The following is a 19,648-nucleotide window of genomic DNA, read 5'->3' as shown; positions in this document are numbered from 1 at the left end:
TTCACCTCTGAACAAATCACCTATGGCTTCCAGCACCTGCTCGTACACAACACCACACAATGCATTTGTTTTGCTTTCAAGCCAACACAGTAAATCAGGCAAGGCATCTACAAGACATGATTTTTTTTAAATAGCTAAAGAGCAAGCTGCAGTTGTGCAACTCTCCCATGCAAACCTTGGTTTAGGTCCTGTTGTGAGACACCCCTTCAATTGTCTTGCAACAGGAATTTCCACAATAGCTTGTTCACATGTGTTTTTCTGTAGGCACACACATGCTGATACAAACATTGCATCACTGCAAGTGGTGCAATTTTACCCAGAGACCTGTTTTCCCTACAAAATTGTCTCCATGCAGGTGCCAAAGACTGCCCTGACAAGTGCAACTGTTAGTGCTCAAACAGGCTGGAACATTCTTATACTCAAATTACTCATTTGGATGAACAAACAGGTGTTTTTCCCAATCAGGCTGTAAAAGCTCTGTGGTAGGCCCTCAGGATTTCTTGCCTGCTGAAAGAATACAAGTTTATATGACAAATCATTTATACACAGTCTTCTTTCCTCAAGGACAACATGCTACTGAACCACAATTCAAATAGTTGAAGCAGCAGGTGTTCCAGCTGTTCAAAACAGAAAGCTCACCATGACCTAGCAGCAGAAGAGGAACTCAAAACAAGTAGCCTCTCCTTCTGTTCATCACAGAACAGTCTTGGTTGGAAGGGACCCTTTAGATCTTCTTTGCTTTAGCTGAGATGACGTACACTTGCAGTTATGTACTGTGTTTAGCATAATTAAGATCATACCACTCGACAAGTTTATCTTATAACATTGAATAATTTATTTCCCGATTATCTTGTGAAGTTCACACATGCAGTTAGGTTAATCTAATACAACCTTACCATTACAGTCCTGAAGACTTCATTTGATAATGAAATCATTGTTACAAAAGCCTTGGTCAACCTCCACAAGTTATAACAAGAAAAAGTATTCAAGCGAAACACCACAAACAATATTTTATTAACAGGGAATTTTTGGGAAAGACAAAGGCAGTCTGAATGGAAGTCTCTTAAAAGTTGCTACAGCAAGCATGTATGCTTTCTCATTCTGGAAGGGAAAGAACAAGATTCATTTTCACACTACCAATTTTCCAAAAAGAAAAAAACCAAAATCAGTATCAGATTTTCTGTCAAAAAAAGTCTGTCAAAGCTGCTGAAATGGGAAAGGAGCATAAGTGAAGTATCACAAATTAATGGGATATTGTTTAAACAGGACACAGTCCTAGCATTTGTCCAAGTTCTCATATACTTCTCACTGATGCACCACAATGTTGAAATGCAAGAATCCTGCAATCATTAAATTGGAAAAGACCTTTAAGATCATTAACTTAACACTGCCAAGTACACCACTAAACCACATCTGAGTGCCACATCTGTGTGTCCTTTAAATACCACCAGGGATGGCGACTCAGCCGCTTCCTTGCCCAGCCCGTCTGTGCTTGACCACCTTTCACATGAAGGCATTTTTCAAATGCCCCATTTAAATCCTACCCGGTGCAAAACAGTTTCCTCTTGTCTGCTCACTTGTTACTTCGGACAAGATTCCAACACCCACCTCACTGCAACCTCCTTTCAGGGAGTTGTAGGGAGCGATAAGGTCTCCCCCTCAGCCTCCTCTTCTCCAGGCTAAACAGCCCCAGTTCCCTCAGCTGCTCCTCAGAAGACTTGTGCTCTGATCAACTGCCTCAGTTTCTGTACTTTACTTAAGGAAGGTTCCAGCAGCATAAGAGAATATAAACATTAAAAACCAAAACCTTCTTTTCTTGTAATTCAATTAACTAGTTTCTCAATGCACTGATATTCGTTCATATCCCATAGACCTTATCTTTTCCTTTTCTGTAAAAAGAGAAAGAACACAGATAGCTGTCAGAGCATCATGTTTCAGATCTCCATCCTACCATAGGTAAATCAGAAATTAACATTATGTGAACAAAACAGCTGGAATTTTAATAAAAATATTTAGTAACATAGCAGCAGAGCAAAACTGAAGCATCAGTACAAGTTCTCTGTAAGCTATGATAGAGACTGCTGACTAGAAGCTCCAGTTCTCAACTGTAAGGAGACATACTGAACACTGACTGCTTTCTCTCACTATTTACTATTAAAAGAATCTTTGCCTTTTCATAAAAGGCCACAAGTTAAATGAGGTGGTAGATTAGACTAAACTGCTGCAGCAGATCTTTTGTATTGGTTGGTTGTCCTACTAGTAATTTTATCTTACATAGAGATATTTGATACTAATTCACTGTAAACTATGCAAGTATTTAAACACCTAGAGCAGACAGTGCTCTTTTAGGGAAAAAAAATTACAGGGTTAAAACAGATCTCAATAGCTAGATGATTTAGATACTTCCATTTTAAACACTGCCATTGTTAAGTGATAGGATTTAAAAATATCTCAATATATAAGACTAGGTTTCTAAAATACTCTCCAGAATATGCTTTAAGTGATCCTATTGAACTTTTATTGTCCATTAACTCCAATTTAGTATTTAGGGGTAAATTATCCTCCCCACTATCCCGGCCCCAGGGAGCTTGATGTTCATCAAAACAACTAGGATCAAGACTCAAATTATAGCATGACAAACAAAAAACAGTAGGGGAAGCCTTGAGCTTCCTGTAAAACACCAAGGAAAGATGTAAACACTAAAGTAATGATTAAAAAAATGAGAATCAAGTAATGACACTGGCAAAAGAATGGGTATTCCTATGTTTTCCCACAGCTGGACTGGTCTGGTTATGGCCAAGAGCAAGATCAGCCATCCAGTCAGCATTATAAGGAGCAACTGGCAGCCCAAGGGCTTTGCTGTAGGTAAGTCATCATCCCCGCAGAGCTGCCAGTTTCTAAACCCTCCTTCTTTTGACTCTTTCAGTCAATGACAATAGACTTTGTTACACACGTAAACACCACTAAGTAACTCCTTAGCGACAGCCAAGACTTCAGTGCAACAAGTGCTGTACAGCTGTGTCAGGAAGGACAGGGGGAAGAAACAACTGTTCAGCAGAAGCTTGGGTCACAAAGTCCCCTCTTCATTGCCTGTTTCCTGAATGCACTTTTTTACCTTTAGCATGTTAGATAAAGTTCATCAGACACTTTGCTTTGATTATAACCACAGCATAACTCAACAGCAAAGAGAATTCTACGGTTTAGACAAAGCTTACTGCAATACCACACTAGAAAACTCAGCATCTGGCAAAGTTACATCACCAGTTTGTTTTGAACATAACCCAACACATACAGTGTAAACAGATCAGAAGACACTTAGCAAAAGTTTGATTTCCATTGATTTCTAAAGTACGTTAGCAGAAGAGTTTTTGGGCTTTGAGGGATTTTAGTTTGGGGGTTTTTTTGGGTGGTGGTATTTATTATTGACTGATGGTTTGATGTTTTTGTTTGTTGCTTTTTAAAGAGAACTCTGTAGAATAAGTTTTTTTTTTTTTAGCAACTCTAAAAAGTTCTTTAAAAGTTCTGAAACTTATAAGTCAGTATGCTTGGGACCCTGTCATGGTTTTGAAAACCTTCTGGAGTCCATTAGGAAAAAAACCATAAGGGTATGAGAACTGACATTAATAAGACAAGCAGCACTAGTAGTCCAGATTTTTGGAATATAAAATAACCTGGACTGTTACCAATAGGAAAAGGAAGACACTTTTTTTTTCTAAACATCTAGAGAATCTTGTAAAATATTAAGGTTTTTTTATAAAGTTAGAAAAAATTACACAATTAACAACGCTAGACTGAATTAAGTATCCCAAATAAAGATTGCCTTCTATAAATAGCACTGAGTGAGGAAACATTAAATATTGATATAGTAATTTGAGAGGTAGATTACAAGCTTACTCTGTTATTCAGGAAAGTTAACACTACAGCTGTTTATGTAAGTGGCAGTAAATATTATCTATACAGTGTCCATACCTGCATACCAGTGCAAAGAGAAGGAAGAACACTGTCTCTCACCTAGCAGCAACTGTATTCATCTAATGTCCTTAGTCTGCAGCATCAGTTCTCCTGGAAATGCAGGCAGGGGAAGAAAGGATTAGGAAGACAAGGCAGGGGCAGGCAGAAATAAAGCCAAGCCCATTTGTGTATGCAGGCAAACATCAGGCAGAACACACCATCCAGACTGCAGCGAGGGTGGCTGGGCTCACGGCACATCCTCAGGACAGTGTAGGTAGATCAAGTGGAAACAGCAGAAGCTTGGATAGGCAGCAAAGGAAGCACCAGAAAGCCTGTTCAATACTTTCCATGATGAGACATCAGAAGCATTGCCTTATTGCATTTGTGATGGTACTCCAGTGTTGGAAAAGCATTTCTATTCCTATTCATCATGTCCATCAGTTTCTGGGTTGTCATTAGGAGGAGGAACAGTAACCATTAGCAGCACAGACACAAAGGCTTTGTCACAGTGACGGTCAGAGTATGTTGTTCACCTGCTGAAACCTTTAACCTGTTAGCTGTTGCATCCATTTCAAGAGCAGTGATGACAGCACAGCTCAGTAGATAAATGGGATCACAATTTTTCTGCACTTTGGGTAGTCTTCAAATTTCTCAAGGTACCACCTGAAAAACAAAGACATAAGTCTAATGAGTATGGAGTCTTCAAAATGCTATCAAGGAAATTAAGTAGTTTTATAGTGTGTTCAATATAATCCATGTATTTTCTGGCTACAAACCAGCACAATGCCTTTAGAACCTACTCTGGATACAAGACTGTTATCCACCACACTCATCCTAACATCATCTAATCACCAACTATAACACAAAATTTACTGCTGCCAGCAATGGGAAATCAAACCAAACAGATGTGGTGAGAGCAGCCAGGGAAGGAATAGCCTCTTGCTGCAAGATGTGTGTTATGCATCCCAAGCCTTTCCGTGTTAGAAGTAGGGGTGAAGAAAAATAAGTCAAAAACATGCAATTTGACACATTATCCCCTTGAATAATGACTTCATGTGGAAGCAAGTGATACCTGACAGACTGGAATGACAGTCCTGTTGTAGGCAGAAACATCTTCAATTCCAGTCAGGATATGGAATGTGGATCAATGTGACAAACACTATACTGGCCTTACTGCTAGTCTCTCTCAAAGACCATCACTGTTTTCAAATCTAGACAATTAAAAAACTGCATAGCACTTTCAAGTGTTATTTGCCTGGTCACCTTATGTAACACACACACATTTACTCCCATTTTCAAGTATTTCTTTTTCTAGTTCCCTAAAAATAAAAACCCTAACTTCATATGAATACCTGCACCTTTGAGCCCAGATTATCAATAGCTAACTGCAAGATCAAAGCTGGAATAAGCAGAGAACAAGGCAGGCAGTGCATGGTCACCACCTGCAGCTGTGGAATACCAGCATTACACTATTTATTCTTTTCAGTAATTTACTCTAAATTTTTCAAACTTAAGACTACACCAAAACATTTCTTCACTGACAATGACTTGCTACTTTTATGTTTGGTTTGTTTGGATGTTCCTGTACCCCTCTTCCACTTTTTTTTGCACTTTTCCTTTGTGGCAAATTACTTCCTTTAATAACACAGAGCACTATGAAGAGCTAGAGAAGTCAAGAGCTCTGGAAGAGCGATGGCAAAGGCAGACAGAAACCAACCCCAGAATTTGAGCCAGAAGAACATAACGTACAAGAAGCTGAGGAACCTGGCACTGCTCAGTCAGCCAAGGAAGAGACTAAGGGATCCTGTCATGGTTGCCTACAGGCACTGGGAGTTAACTGGAATGCACTGGCCTGACGTAAGAGTGCAGGCTAGAGACTGACTGGCTAGACAGCTGCCCTGCACAAAAGGTCACAGACATCCTGGTGGAGAAGTTCTATGTGAATCAGTAATGGATCCATGCAGTGATGAAAGCTAAGTGCATACTGGTCTGCTTTAACAAGCATAGAGCCACCAAGTCAAGGGAAGTGTTTATTCTCCACTATTCAGCAGTTGAGAACCTGCATCTGCCCCCAGCTTTCAGCTTCCTGTACAACAGATGTCCACAAAATGGAGAACAATCCAGCAGATGGTCATTAAGACAACTGCATAACTGCACCACATAATGGGAGATGTTGAGGGAACTAGGCTTGTTCAGCCTGGACAAGAAATTAAGAGGCAGATCTAATTGCAGACTTCTGCTACCTACAGTGGTATCAGAGAGAAGGCAGAGCCCTAACTTTCCTAGAGGTGCACAGCTAGGAGACAAGTGGCAGGTGATAAAAGTTGCAACCCATCTGGACATAAGGAAAAACCCTCTTCCTTGTGAGAATGAGGAAAAAATCCTGTTCCAGTGCTTTTCTAGATATGTGCTGAAGCCTTCACCCTTGGTGACACTCAGAACTCAACTGGATGAGGCCCTGGGCAACTGGTTGTAGCCTAGCAGTTAGCCCTGGTTGGAGCAGGTCATACCAGATGACTGGATGCTCCTCCCAACCTAAGACAATCTGCAACTCTGTTCAGTAATAGCAGGTGGTAAAACAAGCTGACAGGCTTGAAAGGTTCAGGTTGGTTAGTAGAAAAAACTTGTTTCCTGCAAGGGCAATACAGACCAGATACAACCTGCAAACAAAGTGCAGGAAAACCTCTGTTTCTGGAGGTTTTCAAGACTCCACTAGACAGAGCCGTGTCTGCCCTGACAGACACTTAGCAATGGTCTCTTTTCCCCCAACCCATTTCCTCCATGAATTCATGTTTATTTCCTCCTATGAATTGGCAGATGAAGTGGCTAAGTCACTCTCCATCATAATTGAGAGCTCATAGCAGTTCAGTGAAGTTCCCATTGACTGGAAAAGGGAAATATAACCTCCATTATTAAGGGGAAAACAGACGACCTGGGAACCAGTCAGTCTCACCTCGGTGCCCAGCAAGATCATGGAGCAGATCCTCCTAGAAACTATGCTCAAGCACATGGAAAAGGAGGCAATTGGTGACAGCCAACATGGCTTCACTAAGGGCAAATCTTGCCTGACAAGTTTGGTTGCATTCTGTGATGGGGTTACAGCTTTGGTGGATAAGGGAAGAGTGACAGATGTCATCTACCTGGACTTGTGCAAAGCATCTGACACTGTTCTGCATGACATCCTTGTCTCTAAGTTGGAGAGGCACAGATTTGATGGACAGACCACTTGGTGTATAAGGAATTGACTGGATGGTCTCACTCAGAGTTGTGGTCAACAGCTCAGTGTCCCAAATGAAGATCAGTGATGAGTGGAATTCCTCAGGGGTCAGTGCTGGGACTGGTGCTGTTTAACATCTTTGTCTGCAACATGGACAATGAGATTGAGTGCCCCCTCAGCAAGTTTGCCAAAACCATCAAGCTGTGTGGTGTGGTCAGCACACTGGAGGGAAGGGATGTCATCCAGAGGGACCTCATCAGGCTTGAGAGGTGGATCAAAGTTTAACAAGGTCAAGTGCAAGGTCCTGCACTTGGGTCAGGACAATCCCAAGCATAAGTATGGGCTGGACAGAACATGAACAGAGAGCAGCCCTGAGGAAGACTTGAGGGTGTTGACTGATGAAGAGCTCAACATGAGCCAGCAGGATACACTTGCAGCCCAGAAAGCTGTGTCCTGAGCTGCACCAAAAGAAACATGACCAGCAGGTCAAGGGTGGTGATTCTGCCTCTACTCCACTTTTGTGATACTGCACCTGGAGAACTGTACCCAGCTCTGGGGTGCCCAGTACAAGACAGACATGGAGCTGTTGCAACAAGTCCATAGGAGGGCCACAAAGATGATCAGAGGGCTGGAGTACATGTATGAAGACAGGCTGAGAGAGTGAAGCTTGTTCAGCCTGGAGAAAAGAAGGTTCTGGGGAGAACTTACAGAAGCCTTCCAGTACCTGAAAGGGCCTGCAGGAAAGCTGGAGAGTGACTGTTTATCAGGGCATGTTGTGATAGGACAAGAGGTAATGAATGGCTTTAAACTGAAAGAGGGTAGATGGAAGGAAGAAATTATATTCTGTGAGGGCGGTGAGGCCCTGGCACAGGCTGCCCAGAGAAGCTGTGGCTGCCCCCTCCCTGGCAGTGTCCAAGGCCAGGTCGGATGGGTCTTTGGGCAACCTGGGCTAGTGGAGGGTGTCCCTGCCCATGGCAGCAGGGTTAGAACTAGGTGAACTAGTCCCACCCAAACAAGTTTATGATTTTATGATTTTTCAGCATGAGACAAAGCAGAAAGCTGAAAATAACCAAAGATTAAGATATGAAAGACGAAAGTACCACCAAGACTAGGGTGCAAGGATTCTTTTAAACATGCTATTTCTTAAAGAGATTCCTTTCAAGGAACAAATCTCTTCAAACTACAAGCCTGTTAGCAGGAAACCCACATTGTACAGTACATTGTCAGATTGTTTAATTACAAAGACCTTACTAAGTATCATCTACCAGAGCTGTTTTCGTATTGTCTATACCCTGGATTATAGACATGATACAGACTTGACTATAACATGTGCCTGTTGGAAAAGACCTGAGTGATTTTCAAAATTTTAGTGTTATAGAAGTTTGAGCCACAAAGAAAAGTATAATATATGACCAATCAATACAGTTTTCCCAAATCTGTGTATGATCTTTGCAAAACTGGGATGTGATGTTCATTTAAACATTTTGGCCACTTTGCTGTACGCTGTATGTGTTTATGCTCAGTATCATCCCACTGAAATTCTTCAGCGCTTCATACTACTCAGAGTATTCTCTATCACATTCTACACCACAGTAACAAAGTCTTTCACAAGACTTGCTCTGCAACATCCCTGTGGGATGAGGCATCGTTTGTGAAATGGAAATGAAGTGTGGCATAGAGACAACAGAAATTATAAGACACAAACACTTACTGGTGGTGTTGTTTTGCCCTTGAACCCAAGATGAAAAGCGTACACAATGCAAACGCAAGGCTTTCAGCAGTGCAGCAAGCGAGGGCAAACCCAAACCATTCCAGGATCTCTCCAAAAAAGTTGGCTCCACTGACATACTCAAACATTCCTCCTGAAAACAAGACAGTTATTTTAAAAGCACCTAGATCAAGTAGATTTCCAATGCTATCTCTCACTGCAAGCCAAGTAAGATCTAGATCATTAATATCTCTATAAAATTTTTAAGGTGGTGGAGGCAGCATTTTCAGTTCAAGCTGTAGTATGAAGGATGAGACTTCACACCTCATTTTAAGACGGACTTTTCTCCAGCTCCGTTTTTCCTTTTTAAATCATTAAGGAATAGCAGATTTACCCCTATCTGAAGTGAGTTCATACCTCTGTAAATAACTGCTTAGGAGTGATACCAAACTGGCTTTCTGATCATAAACTAAACTTCTTATAAGTTACATAAAAATATAAGAAATCCTACCCTTTTAGAGTCCCAGAAAATACATATAGAATTAGTTAGCATAAGGCTTTTTTTTTTTAAGTACTTCAAATATTAATTATGAACAATATTCAGCCCTTACAGTGAAAGAAGTCACTGGCAGTCTGTTAAATGTATTTTACAGTCAATTATGTATAAGCAATCAGTACTTACCTGCTGGAAACTTTCTAAAATAAGAACTTTCACCCTAATTCCAAAGTTAGTGTACAAATTGATAACAACTGGGTATGTGCTTTACCAGCAGGACTAAACAAACAGTTATTTGCCAAGTATAATAAAGGACATGTTTTGACCTTGCTTTAATTACTTTGTTTCTGTGACAAAAAAGGAAGTGGAATTCTAGCACCTGACATGCATAAGCAATATCAAAAACATCAAATCCTCCTGATCCAATAACACCTTACTTCCTTCAGAACTTTTTTCTACACCAAACAGTATGCTCATATTAATTTTTCACATGGCACTTGGATTTCCATCTATTAACATAAAGTTACCATTACTATCCTGGAGAAATATAAAGCAGTAGGCTATTATTTATGTAGCTCTTCCTGTTTCATTAAAAATTTTCACTAAAACCAAAAAAGCACAACCAAAGGAAAAAAACAGCAGAATTCAAAGGAAACTACTTTTCTGCTCTCATTGAACATAATATACATGAATTCCAATGTATCCAAAAGTGTCAATATACCTTAACACTTCAATAGGCTCTGTAAGAAGTCCTCTCATATACCCTATTTTCCTCACAAAGACCAGAATTTATAATGCTTCACTTCCTCTGGATTTGTTTTCTTTTCCCAGTATCTCCCTTACCACAGTAGTTGATGCTTTCCTATTAACCAAGATCCCTTCCTTCTTCATACATGGGACAACCTAAGATGGGCCAGCCACACACAGCTGCTGAGTACTTTCTGCCTTCCCCTCACATCCCCACGTGAGGATAGTAATTCGGGTCTTTTCTCCACCTAGTGCCTCTGTTCCTGTCTCTGGACACCACTAAGAGCATGGCTCTCTGTTCTTCCTTCCCCCCATCAAGTATTTAGACATATAAATGCAATCACCCTGAGCCTTCTCTTCTCCAGGCTAAACAGCCCCAGCTCACTCCATCCCTCATCATGAGGCCGCTTTCTTTTTGCTATATAAATTTCTGTAACACTTTTACTCACCTCTTGGTATCTTGTAACCAGTTTCCCCTGGTTTTCTCAGGTTTCTGAGAATATGATCAGAATGAATATTGATTGCCATGCCGATCAACCACCCTATAAAACCTGAAGAGAAATATTTAAAATACTATCTTTAATACATTGAGACAAAGTGCTTGTTCAGAAAACAAACTACAGTCATGTATCATATATTAGGCATATTATCTCAAGGTAGTACCAACATAGGCAGTATAAGCAATTCCAGTGGCATCCTGTACAATCCCAGTCCTACACTGAGCTCTCCAGTAGCAGAGCTCACAGAAATCAACAGGTGTCTAGAGAGGACAAGTACTGCACAGTTAGTTTATTCTTATGTTGCTAGACTTAAGTGTACACATGTGCATATATACAGATTTAATGTGTGTATTTCCTCAACTTCCATACAGAATACACTAAAGTTTTAAACACTGCAAAGTCAGCCTCATTCCTGCCAGAGGGACGCATCTAGTTGCCTCTTTTTTTAAACTGACAATATACCAGAGTTTCCACAACAGATTTTTGCACAATGAAAAGAATAAAATTGTGAAGGAATTCATGCCCTATTTACTTTTGTAATTCATCAAAAAGGTTTAACAATTTATACTGGGTTTTCATAGAAACTGAGCTTTTTACTGATGCATTCTGCATCCTTATATCTCGTTGCCATAACTGCATGGGGTAAATCAAAAGGAATTTAAGACAGAAAATCCGTATTTTTATCCTTGCATTTTTGAGTCTTTGGATACACTACCTATGTTAACTTCATCTGAAGGCAGCATTCCTTGTTATTAGGAGCAGACAAGATTCAGGTTGAGAGGTGACCCATTGCATGGCTTGGCTCCACCTCCAAATTTACTGATTTTTAAGTTACCAAGAAAATTCCAGTGATGCGCTGCTAGAGCAAAGTTATCTCACAGACCAGATTAAGAAAGCTTTGCCTTTTTGCATAACTTGATTCTTTCATTCAGCTCTCTTTCAGTACAGAGAAATCCAGTAGCCCCTGTATAAGGCCACATGTTGCAAGACCAGTAGGTTGCCAGGAGGACCTTGCCTCACAAACAACTGGTAAAATAGGCAGCTTTCTTCTCTCAATCCTTTGTGGGCCACATTTACCTAGAAGACCTAGTTGTCTGTTTCCACATGGATTAGGAAGAAATTACTGAGGTTTCTGCATGAAAGCTCTCTCCATATTTAACTACAAAAATAAAAATATGTCGTTTAATAAGCTTGTTACAATCTGCTTACATTACAGAACTAGCAGCAGAACTTCGTCCTAGGAAGAAGGATGATTCTTCATATTTTGTTCATACAGAACAATACATTAAGTTTCCATGGGCGATCAAGGTCTGTAGATGCCATAAGAAAAGTGTCTTTTGTCATAAAAATTTCCTGTTATCCTTTTAGCTACATTTTCATTGAAATCTTATATCATGAAATAGATTAGATCAACATAACGAGCAATTTACAGACCAACTCAAGTGATGAAAACATTCAAAAACACAAGGCAAATAATTCAAATGCTCATGAATTCTACATTTATGGAAACTGGTAACTTTCTTTCAGAACAGATCTCTATCCAAACAGGAAATATTAAATCCTCACCACATCCAGCAACAAAAATAGTCTGCTTCTCTTAGTAATTCTCCAATTAGTAACCGACTGATTGCCAGAGAAGATTGAGACTACCTTGGAAAACAAGGGGTGGGGATGTTACTCATACAACTAAATAAGCAAACCATTATCTCTATCCAAACAATAATTTGAAAGGAAATTTCTTAACAAGCACACAGATTAATTCTATTTAAATGTAAAAAATATTCCATGGAATCTTTAAGATCACAAAGATCATCCAGTCCAACCACCTGTCCAACACCATCATGTCAACTAAAACATGTCCCACAGTACCACATATCCATGTTTTGTGAACATCTTCAGTGTTGGTGACTCCAACTGTCCAGACAGTCTGTTCCAATGCCTGAACACTCTTTCAGTGAAGAAATTCATCACCTTTATTGACCTTTTCTTGGCCTGCTCCAGCCCCTCAATATCTTTCTTGTTGTAAGGGGCCCAAAACTGAACACAGCACTCAAGGTGTGGCCTTACCAACACAGTACAGGGGCACAATTACTTCCCTGGTCCTGCTGGCTGCACTACTACTGATACAGGCCAGGACAGTGTTGGCCTTCTTGGCCACCTGGGCACACTGCTGGCTCATGTTCAGCCAGATACCAGCCAGCACCCCCACATCCTTCTGTGCCAGGCAAATTTCTACCAATTTACTTCAGTATTAGCATAAGGAAAAGGCCATGCTCAAAGTCAGTATCAGTTACAAAGTTAGTATCAGTTGGAGAACATGTATTCTGTATTAGTATCTGTTTGTGAATTAGTATATTAACTACTAAGTAGTTTAAATACTGCAAAAGGACTGGAACTTGCTTTAAGAGTGCCTGTTACAGAAGATTAGTTTCATTCCGTGTGTTCTTGCCCCTCTGCCTGAAAATTACCTGTATCAGAAAGAAACAATCAAATCTCTCTTCATGGACAACAAGCTGATGAGTGCAGGCTACTTTTACAGCATGCCTCTTTGGTTTGAGGATCCACTTTCTTCTGAAGTGCTGCATCTCCCACAGCTATACTCTGCGAGCACTATACATCACTATCCTCATCCTCAAGATTCTCATAATGGCCGAGTCCTAGGACTGCACTCCACAAAGCTAAGAGCCAGTTATGCACCACAGTGAGTTGGATTCCACCTATGACAGCCACAGGTAAACAGGAAGGGAGTTACAGTATATTCCAGTAGATTCCTAGGACCACGGGAACATAAATGACCTCACAAGACTTAAGCTCAAGAGACTTGCTTCATCAGGATAAAGCTGGAGATTAAGGCCTGGGTTCATAGTAGGAGGACACTTGCCCAAGAAGGACAGTAACTAGGTCTCTATTACCAGCTGACCTAGTGCAACAGAAGACTATGCATATGCTGTCACACTGGTGCCTTCCTCACCCTGATCTGTGTAGAATCCCATGCAAAAGGGATCTACTGTTGTCCTGCAGGCCATTTCAGACCGGCAGTACAGTAACTGCTGCCTGGCCCAGGTCCCCACTCCAGGCTTCAAGAATACACAGTGCAAGATGCTGCATAGGAACAGCAGGATGCCAGTTTCTACAGCTGCACTGAAAGTGCCCAGTATACAACTCAGGTGAACCAGTGCCTCAGATCAGATCACATGCTTAGTCTTCCCAAGAAGGTGCAAGATCATCTTGAGCAACCTAGAGATATTAGTGGAGATATTAACCCTTGTTCCTCAGTCACAAGACCATATCCAGAGATGGACAGTGCCCATGGTTTCTTCTTGTCTATTCTGTGTAGAGAGCAGAGGTAGCACGCATATGCTTAGTTGCCTGACCACCAGATAAAAAGCCTCATGTGAACAACTAGATGCTGATGTTCTGCCATCTGCACCTTCTGAGCTATAGGTAGTGCTCTGCTTCTCAGAGCTGCTGCAAAGGAGTACAACATGCAGAGGAGGAGAAGAATACAACGTACAGAAGAGTTAGCCATCAAGAGAGGGTAGTAGCTGAATGGGGATTTAAAGGAATAAGAAAAGACATAGAGCATACTGCAAAAGGGTTTTGTTGAAGCTAAAGCAAAGAAAGGAAGAAGTTTCCAACCAGAAATGCAGACAGCCCAGGAAAGAGCACAAAGGTGAAAGATGCAGGTGCATATATCCCTGTAGCATTCACTGCTTCAGAATACCATGGGTAAATTACCAAGCTTTTTATTGGCACACGTGTAGGGTACGTGCTGAAAGGTTATGAAGGTGTTCCCATATTGGCTTGCAAGCTTGTGATTTTTATCACATTGTACTGCATCTGAAGCAGAATGCTTCTATTTCCTCTGAACACAGAAGTTCTCTGCTCTGACCTAAACCAACACACAGTCCAGAAAAGCCATAAAGGAACCACATCAAAAGTTTGTTGCTGCACCAAATCAATTGCTTCTATAGTTACAGGCTATTGCTTTCCCAAAATTAACTCCCAAACCACTGAAAAAACCCTGTCAATCCAGATACTAAGGCTCTGCTGACTGATTTATTCTAACTGTCTCAAAAAAGGCAGCAAGTGACACTAAAATGGTTGTTACGTACACCAGGATTCTTCACTTTAACTTTCAGGATAACATTTTACAGCAATACTTTGGCTTACAATAGCCATGAGAGCAACAATTCGCTTACAATAAGCGGTACTGGAAATAAATATACATAAGTATATATCCCAGACTGGTATTATTTGGAAAACAAAACTCCAAACTAATTCATACAAAGAAGTATCCATACCTGAAGGCAAACAAACCTAAATACTGTCATTTATACATTTATATCTTTCAGAAACCCTTGACAGTAGAAAGGCTACAAAAAACCCAAGGAAACTTGAGCAACCATCTTAATACCTTAATTAATATCTTTCAGTAAGGAGGAATCAATTTATAGCTCCTGACTCATGACTTGTTTACAGAACTGTATTGAGATATCTTTTGGTTAAGGTACTAAACTAGGACACCAGAAGTAAAGTCTGTGTTGCATCAGAATCTTCAAGAGTCTTGATCAATGCATCTTTTAATCAGATTTTTCAGTGGATCCAAGCTTAAAGAGACTGGAATTTCAAAAGTACCAAAAGTATTTCAAGTAAATCCAAGTGTCTAGAACCCATTGGAGTCACTCCATTGCACCTCAGGTTCTTCATTTTTAGAACACAAGCAGTACTGCCTCCTAATCACAGAATTACTAGGGTGGAAAAGATCATTGAGTCCAACCACTCCTGTCCTATGCTAAACCATATCTCTAAGTACCTCATCTACCCTTTTTTCAAACACATCCAGGGAAGGTGACTCAACCCGCTCCCTGGGCAGCCTGTTCCAGGCCCTGACAACTCTTTCAGTGAAAAACTTTTTCCTAACATCTAATTTGAACCCACCCTGGTGCAGCTTCTCGCCACTTCCCCTTGTCCTGTCACCTGGCTGAAGAGACCATCGCCCACCTCTCTGCAACCTCCCTTCAGGTAGCTGTAGGTGGTGATAAGGTCTCCCCTCAGCCTCCTCTTCTCCAGACTAAACAACTCCAGCTGCCTCAGCCACTCCTCGTGATTTGCCCTCCAGCCCCTTCACCAGCCTGGTTGCCCTTCTCTGGACATGCTTGAGGACCTCGATGCCTTTCTTATGGTGAGGAGCCCAGAACTGGACACAGCACTTGAGGTGTGGCCTCACCACTGCCAAGTACAGGGGCACAATCACTTCCCTAGACCTGTTGGCCACGCTATTTTTGATACAAGCCAGGATGCCATTGGCCTTCCTGGCCACCGGGACACACTGCTGACTCATACTCAGTCAGCAGTCAACCAACAAATCCTGGCAAGACCATCTATTTAAATTGAAATCCTTCAATCTTATAGTCATGACAACATTTAGCATTTTGGTCCCCTACTGTAGTCTGCAATAGCACTGCAAAAATATAAAATTTTTTATTCTTGCAGTAGGAGGCTTGAGAAGTCTGGGAGAAGTACTAACTCATCCTGGCTCTGTAACAACAAGAACACTAGTAGTACTGGATCATATCAAGGATCCGCACAGCCCAGTATTCTGCCTTTGACCAACAGGAAAAAATATTCTGGTTTATCTTCAGATCAAAAACATCTTTCTGCAAAGAAATGGAACTATGGTTTTGACAGCAAGCAAAAGCAGATGTCTAGGAATAAAAGCACAGTACTTTGTCAAGCATCTTAGCTGTTTCATCATATGAATGGCTTAAACATGTAATAACATACAAACCTCACTTCCTGACAGGAGTGGATGATCAACCCCACCACCCCCTTCCTCATGGGCCAGTTTCATTCTCTGACAAAGCTCACTCCTATTAGGGGAGTGGGTGGGTTGGTGTAAACATCCTGACACTAAGGACGTTTGGCATTAGAAGTGCTATCTTGGTATTTGGCAGCTACCCCTTCTGGATTTTCACTCCATGAATTTGTTCACTGCTGTTTGACTGCATACAAAACCTGAGCACCTACAACAAAGAAACCATGGATTTCAGTTTAATCTACACATCATGTGGGAAATATCTGCTTTGTTTTAAACCTGTATGCTGCTGGTCCCATTTAAGGCTTCAAGTTCCTATATTAAAAAAAAATACATAACACATATTTGCTTTGATGTTAAAGAATAAAGATGAGAGTCAGCTCATCTAGAATTGACACTGTGGGAAGAAGCATCAGTTTGTTCACAGCTGAAAACCAGAAAAGGCTAGAAGGCTTCCAGCTATGGCAAACAACAAAATTAACTACGGTAAGAGTTGTAGTACCTTCAATCCCATTTTATACAGTTATCATAAAAATAAAAAGCTGAGAAGACAAAAAAAAAATCCACACCTAATGTTCTCATAACATGTTTTAACCCACCTGTAATGAAACACGGATCTTTTAACCAGCCTGAATGGTATTCTGCATAGTTGCTTAAGCTTCGGCCTTGCAAATACCCGTTATAGACACAGAACAGAAGCGCCAGCACGAAAGTGAAAAATGGTGTTGGTTTTCCTTCCCGGATCAGAAAAGGAAATATGAGTGCCCTGGAGTGAACAAGGAAAGAAAGATTCTTGCATTAACAAAGAACATATATTTTTTGTGTCCAAAGCTATAATCCACAGTTCAGATTATCTCGCTTTTCAAATTCTCATCAGAGCCTTTGATCTCAGTTCAGAAGGATAGTTACACTTGCTTTAATACCTAAACCTTAACTTTGGTGCCCCTTTGGAATTACAGCATTAGTCCTCGCTCCCCTTCTGCCAGAAACTTTCAACTTTGTGTCCAAGGCAATTGCCTGGCCAGAGTTGTAGGGCAACTGATGCTAAATGCAGCCTATTTTTGTCCTCCTTTGTACCCAAGTTCTTCATGGTATCATCAACCTTTTTGAAACAAGCCAGGTCACACAGTCCCTACACCAAACCCACCACACTTCTGGAGAGGAAAGTCAATCCCCTTGAAATTAACCCAATTGAGCTCAGTATCTTCCTTGCCTTAAACATCACTTAAAAATTTTAATTGCTTTGCCTTGACAATCTTGGTCTACCCTATGACACCTGTGAAAGGCATGACAAATCCACAACTGCCATCCAATTCGGGAAAGGAATCTTGATCGCTTTTCCCTGTGGATCAGCTGAGCAAACAAACAAGCTCCAAACAAGAAAAGCAGGTGAGTGTTTGTGGGCCATACCTGCTGTAACTAGCCAACTCCCCATTGCTTATCAATTTAGTTATAGTCTACAGTGACAGGAGCAGGATTATTGAAGCCTAAGCACTCTTCATGTGTTCCAGCTATCCAAGTACTACTGAACCCCTTCCAGAAGGGGCAAAGACAGCTCTCCAGAAAACATAAAAAATTCATTATTATGATTAAAGCCCACTACATTACAACAAACAGAAGTGGAGAAGAGAGATGGCTTCCAGTCTATAAGCAGCTACAGACCCATCCCTCAGACCAGCACCAGCAATAAGCAAGCGGAGGTAAAGCTCAGCTCTCCGCACAAACCTCTGCCTTACATTTCCAGCTTTTCACAGTCATTGAGGATGAGTTAAGAACCCATGCCAAAGATTATCTCTTTACTCTTAAGAATAGAAAAAGAGGGAGCAAAGACACACTTCTGGGTTTGCAAAGTCAGCCACCATGCCAACTGTACATTGCATCCCTCTTGACCGCAAGGTCAAAAGCAACAGTGTCTCCCAATAAGCACTCAAAACCAACTGCCTACCAGCCACACGCTCAGCTTAAAATTAGCCCGACAAGTTTATCTCAACTGTATTACTAATTTAGTGGCAGAATTGCTTGTGGAGTATTGCCAGTAGCTGCTGTCAGTGACTGGAAGGGAACAGCAAAACCTTACCTGAGGTCCAGCCAAGCCACCTTCTCCCAGATAGCTCAACAAGACACCCCCATGCCATTGACTACAGGGGACTCTCAGCATCAGCTTTGCCAGTATCTTAATAAATCACTGAACAGCCTGAGCTGGGACCCATAAGGGCCACTGAGCCCAACACCTGGACTAGACGTTATATCAAAAGACATAATTAGAACATACATAAAACAATATTAAATTGACATTACACCAGCACCCAGAGCGGATCTTTCCTTGTTGGAATGCTGCATCCCTAAGACTACCAGTCGAGTCACCGCAAGCGCTGCAGCACCCAGGCGGCGCGGCACGCCGAGAGATACCCACCTGTGCGCTATGCCCTAGGGAGCTGCTCTGGCAGGGGGGTCGGACCCGATGATCTCTCGGGGTCCCTTCCCAACCCCCGCGGCTCCGGGAGCGCCACACACTCCTCCTCGTGCCGCTTCCCGCCGCGAGCCCAGCGCCGCGTTAGGCGGTAAGCGCCGGCCAACGGCAGAACCCCGGTCCCCGCAGCCCGGGCACAGCAGCCAGGCGTTTCCATCAGGGCTGGCCCTGAACTGCCGCAGAACCGCACTGCTGCCGCCAGACACACACACACACACACATATACCCTCTCCCCACACACCTTCCTGGACAAGCCCGAGCGGGAGCGCCCAAAGGGCCAAGCGCTCCCGCACAGGACCCCCGCTGCCAGCACCCCCCGCCCCCCCCAACCCCAGCCCTCGGGCCGCACCTGTGCGTGTAGTGCACGACGAAGCAGCCCAGCAGCAGGCGGTTGGGCCAGGCGGCGGTGACCGCCCCGCCGCAGGCGGCCAGCCCGAGCGGGACGAGGAGGGAAGGCAGCTCCTGCAGCATCCAGGCGGGGCGGGCGGGCAGCAGCCAGCCGAAGCGCCGGGAGGAGTACCGGCCGTAGGGCATGGGGATGAAGCAGAGCAGCAGGGCGGAGCCGGCGCCCAGCGCCACCAGCCCGAAGGAGAGGAGCTCCAGCAGCCGCTGCTCCTCCGGGCCCGACACCCGCCGCAGGAACCCGCACGCGCCGCCGGCCCCCATCTCGCGCCGCGGGCAGGCACCCGCGCCCGCCCCGGCGCCTCCATTCATCGGCGAGCCGACGACACGCCCACCGCC

At 42.5% G+C, this 19,648-nt stretch overlaps 1 protein-coding gene across 1 annotated transcript; it reads right to left on the bottom strand.

The window, feature by feature from the left end:
* Positions 1–4,547: 4,547 nt before the first annotated feature.
* On the bottom strand, positions 4,548–19,573 carry SRD5A1 (steroid 5 alpha-reductase 1; the record flags this gene model as incomplete). The annotated part of the gene is made up of 5 exons (XM_084260461.1): positions 4,548–4,614; positions 8,880–9,030; positions 10,569–10,670; positions 17,037–17,203; positions 19,257–19,573. The coding sequence occupies 5 exons, from the start codon at positions 19,571–19,573 to the stop codon at positions 4,548–4,550; spliced, it is 804 nt and encodes a 267-aa protein (XP_084116587.1).
* Between the last annotated feature and the right edge of the window lie 75 nt (positions 19,574–19,648).

This window comes from Gallinula chloropus, assembly GCF_964237585.1.
Source record: "Gallinula chloropus genome assembly, chromosome: 2".
NCBI classification, from domain to species: domain Eukaryota; kingdom Metazoa; phylum Chordata; class Aves; order Gruiformes; family Rallidae; genus Gallinula; species Gallinula chloropus.
Note: the sequence above shows the minus strand (reverse complement) of the source record. Positions and strands in the feature narration are given on the sequence as shown.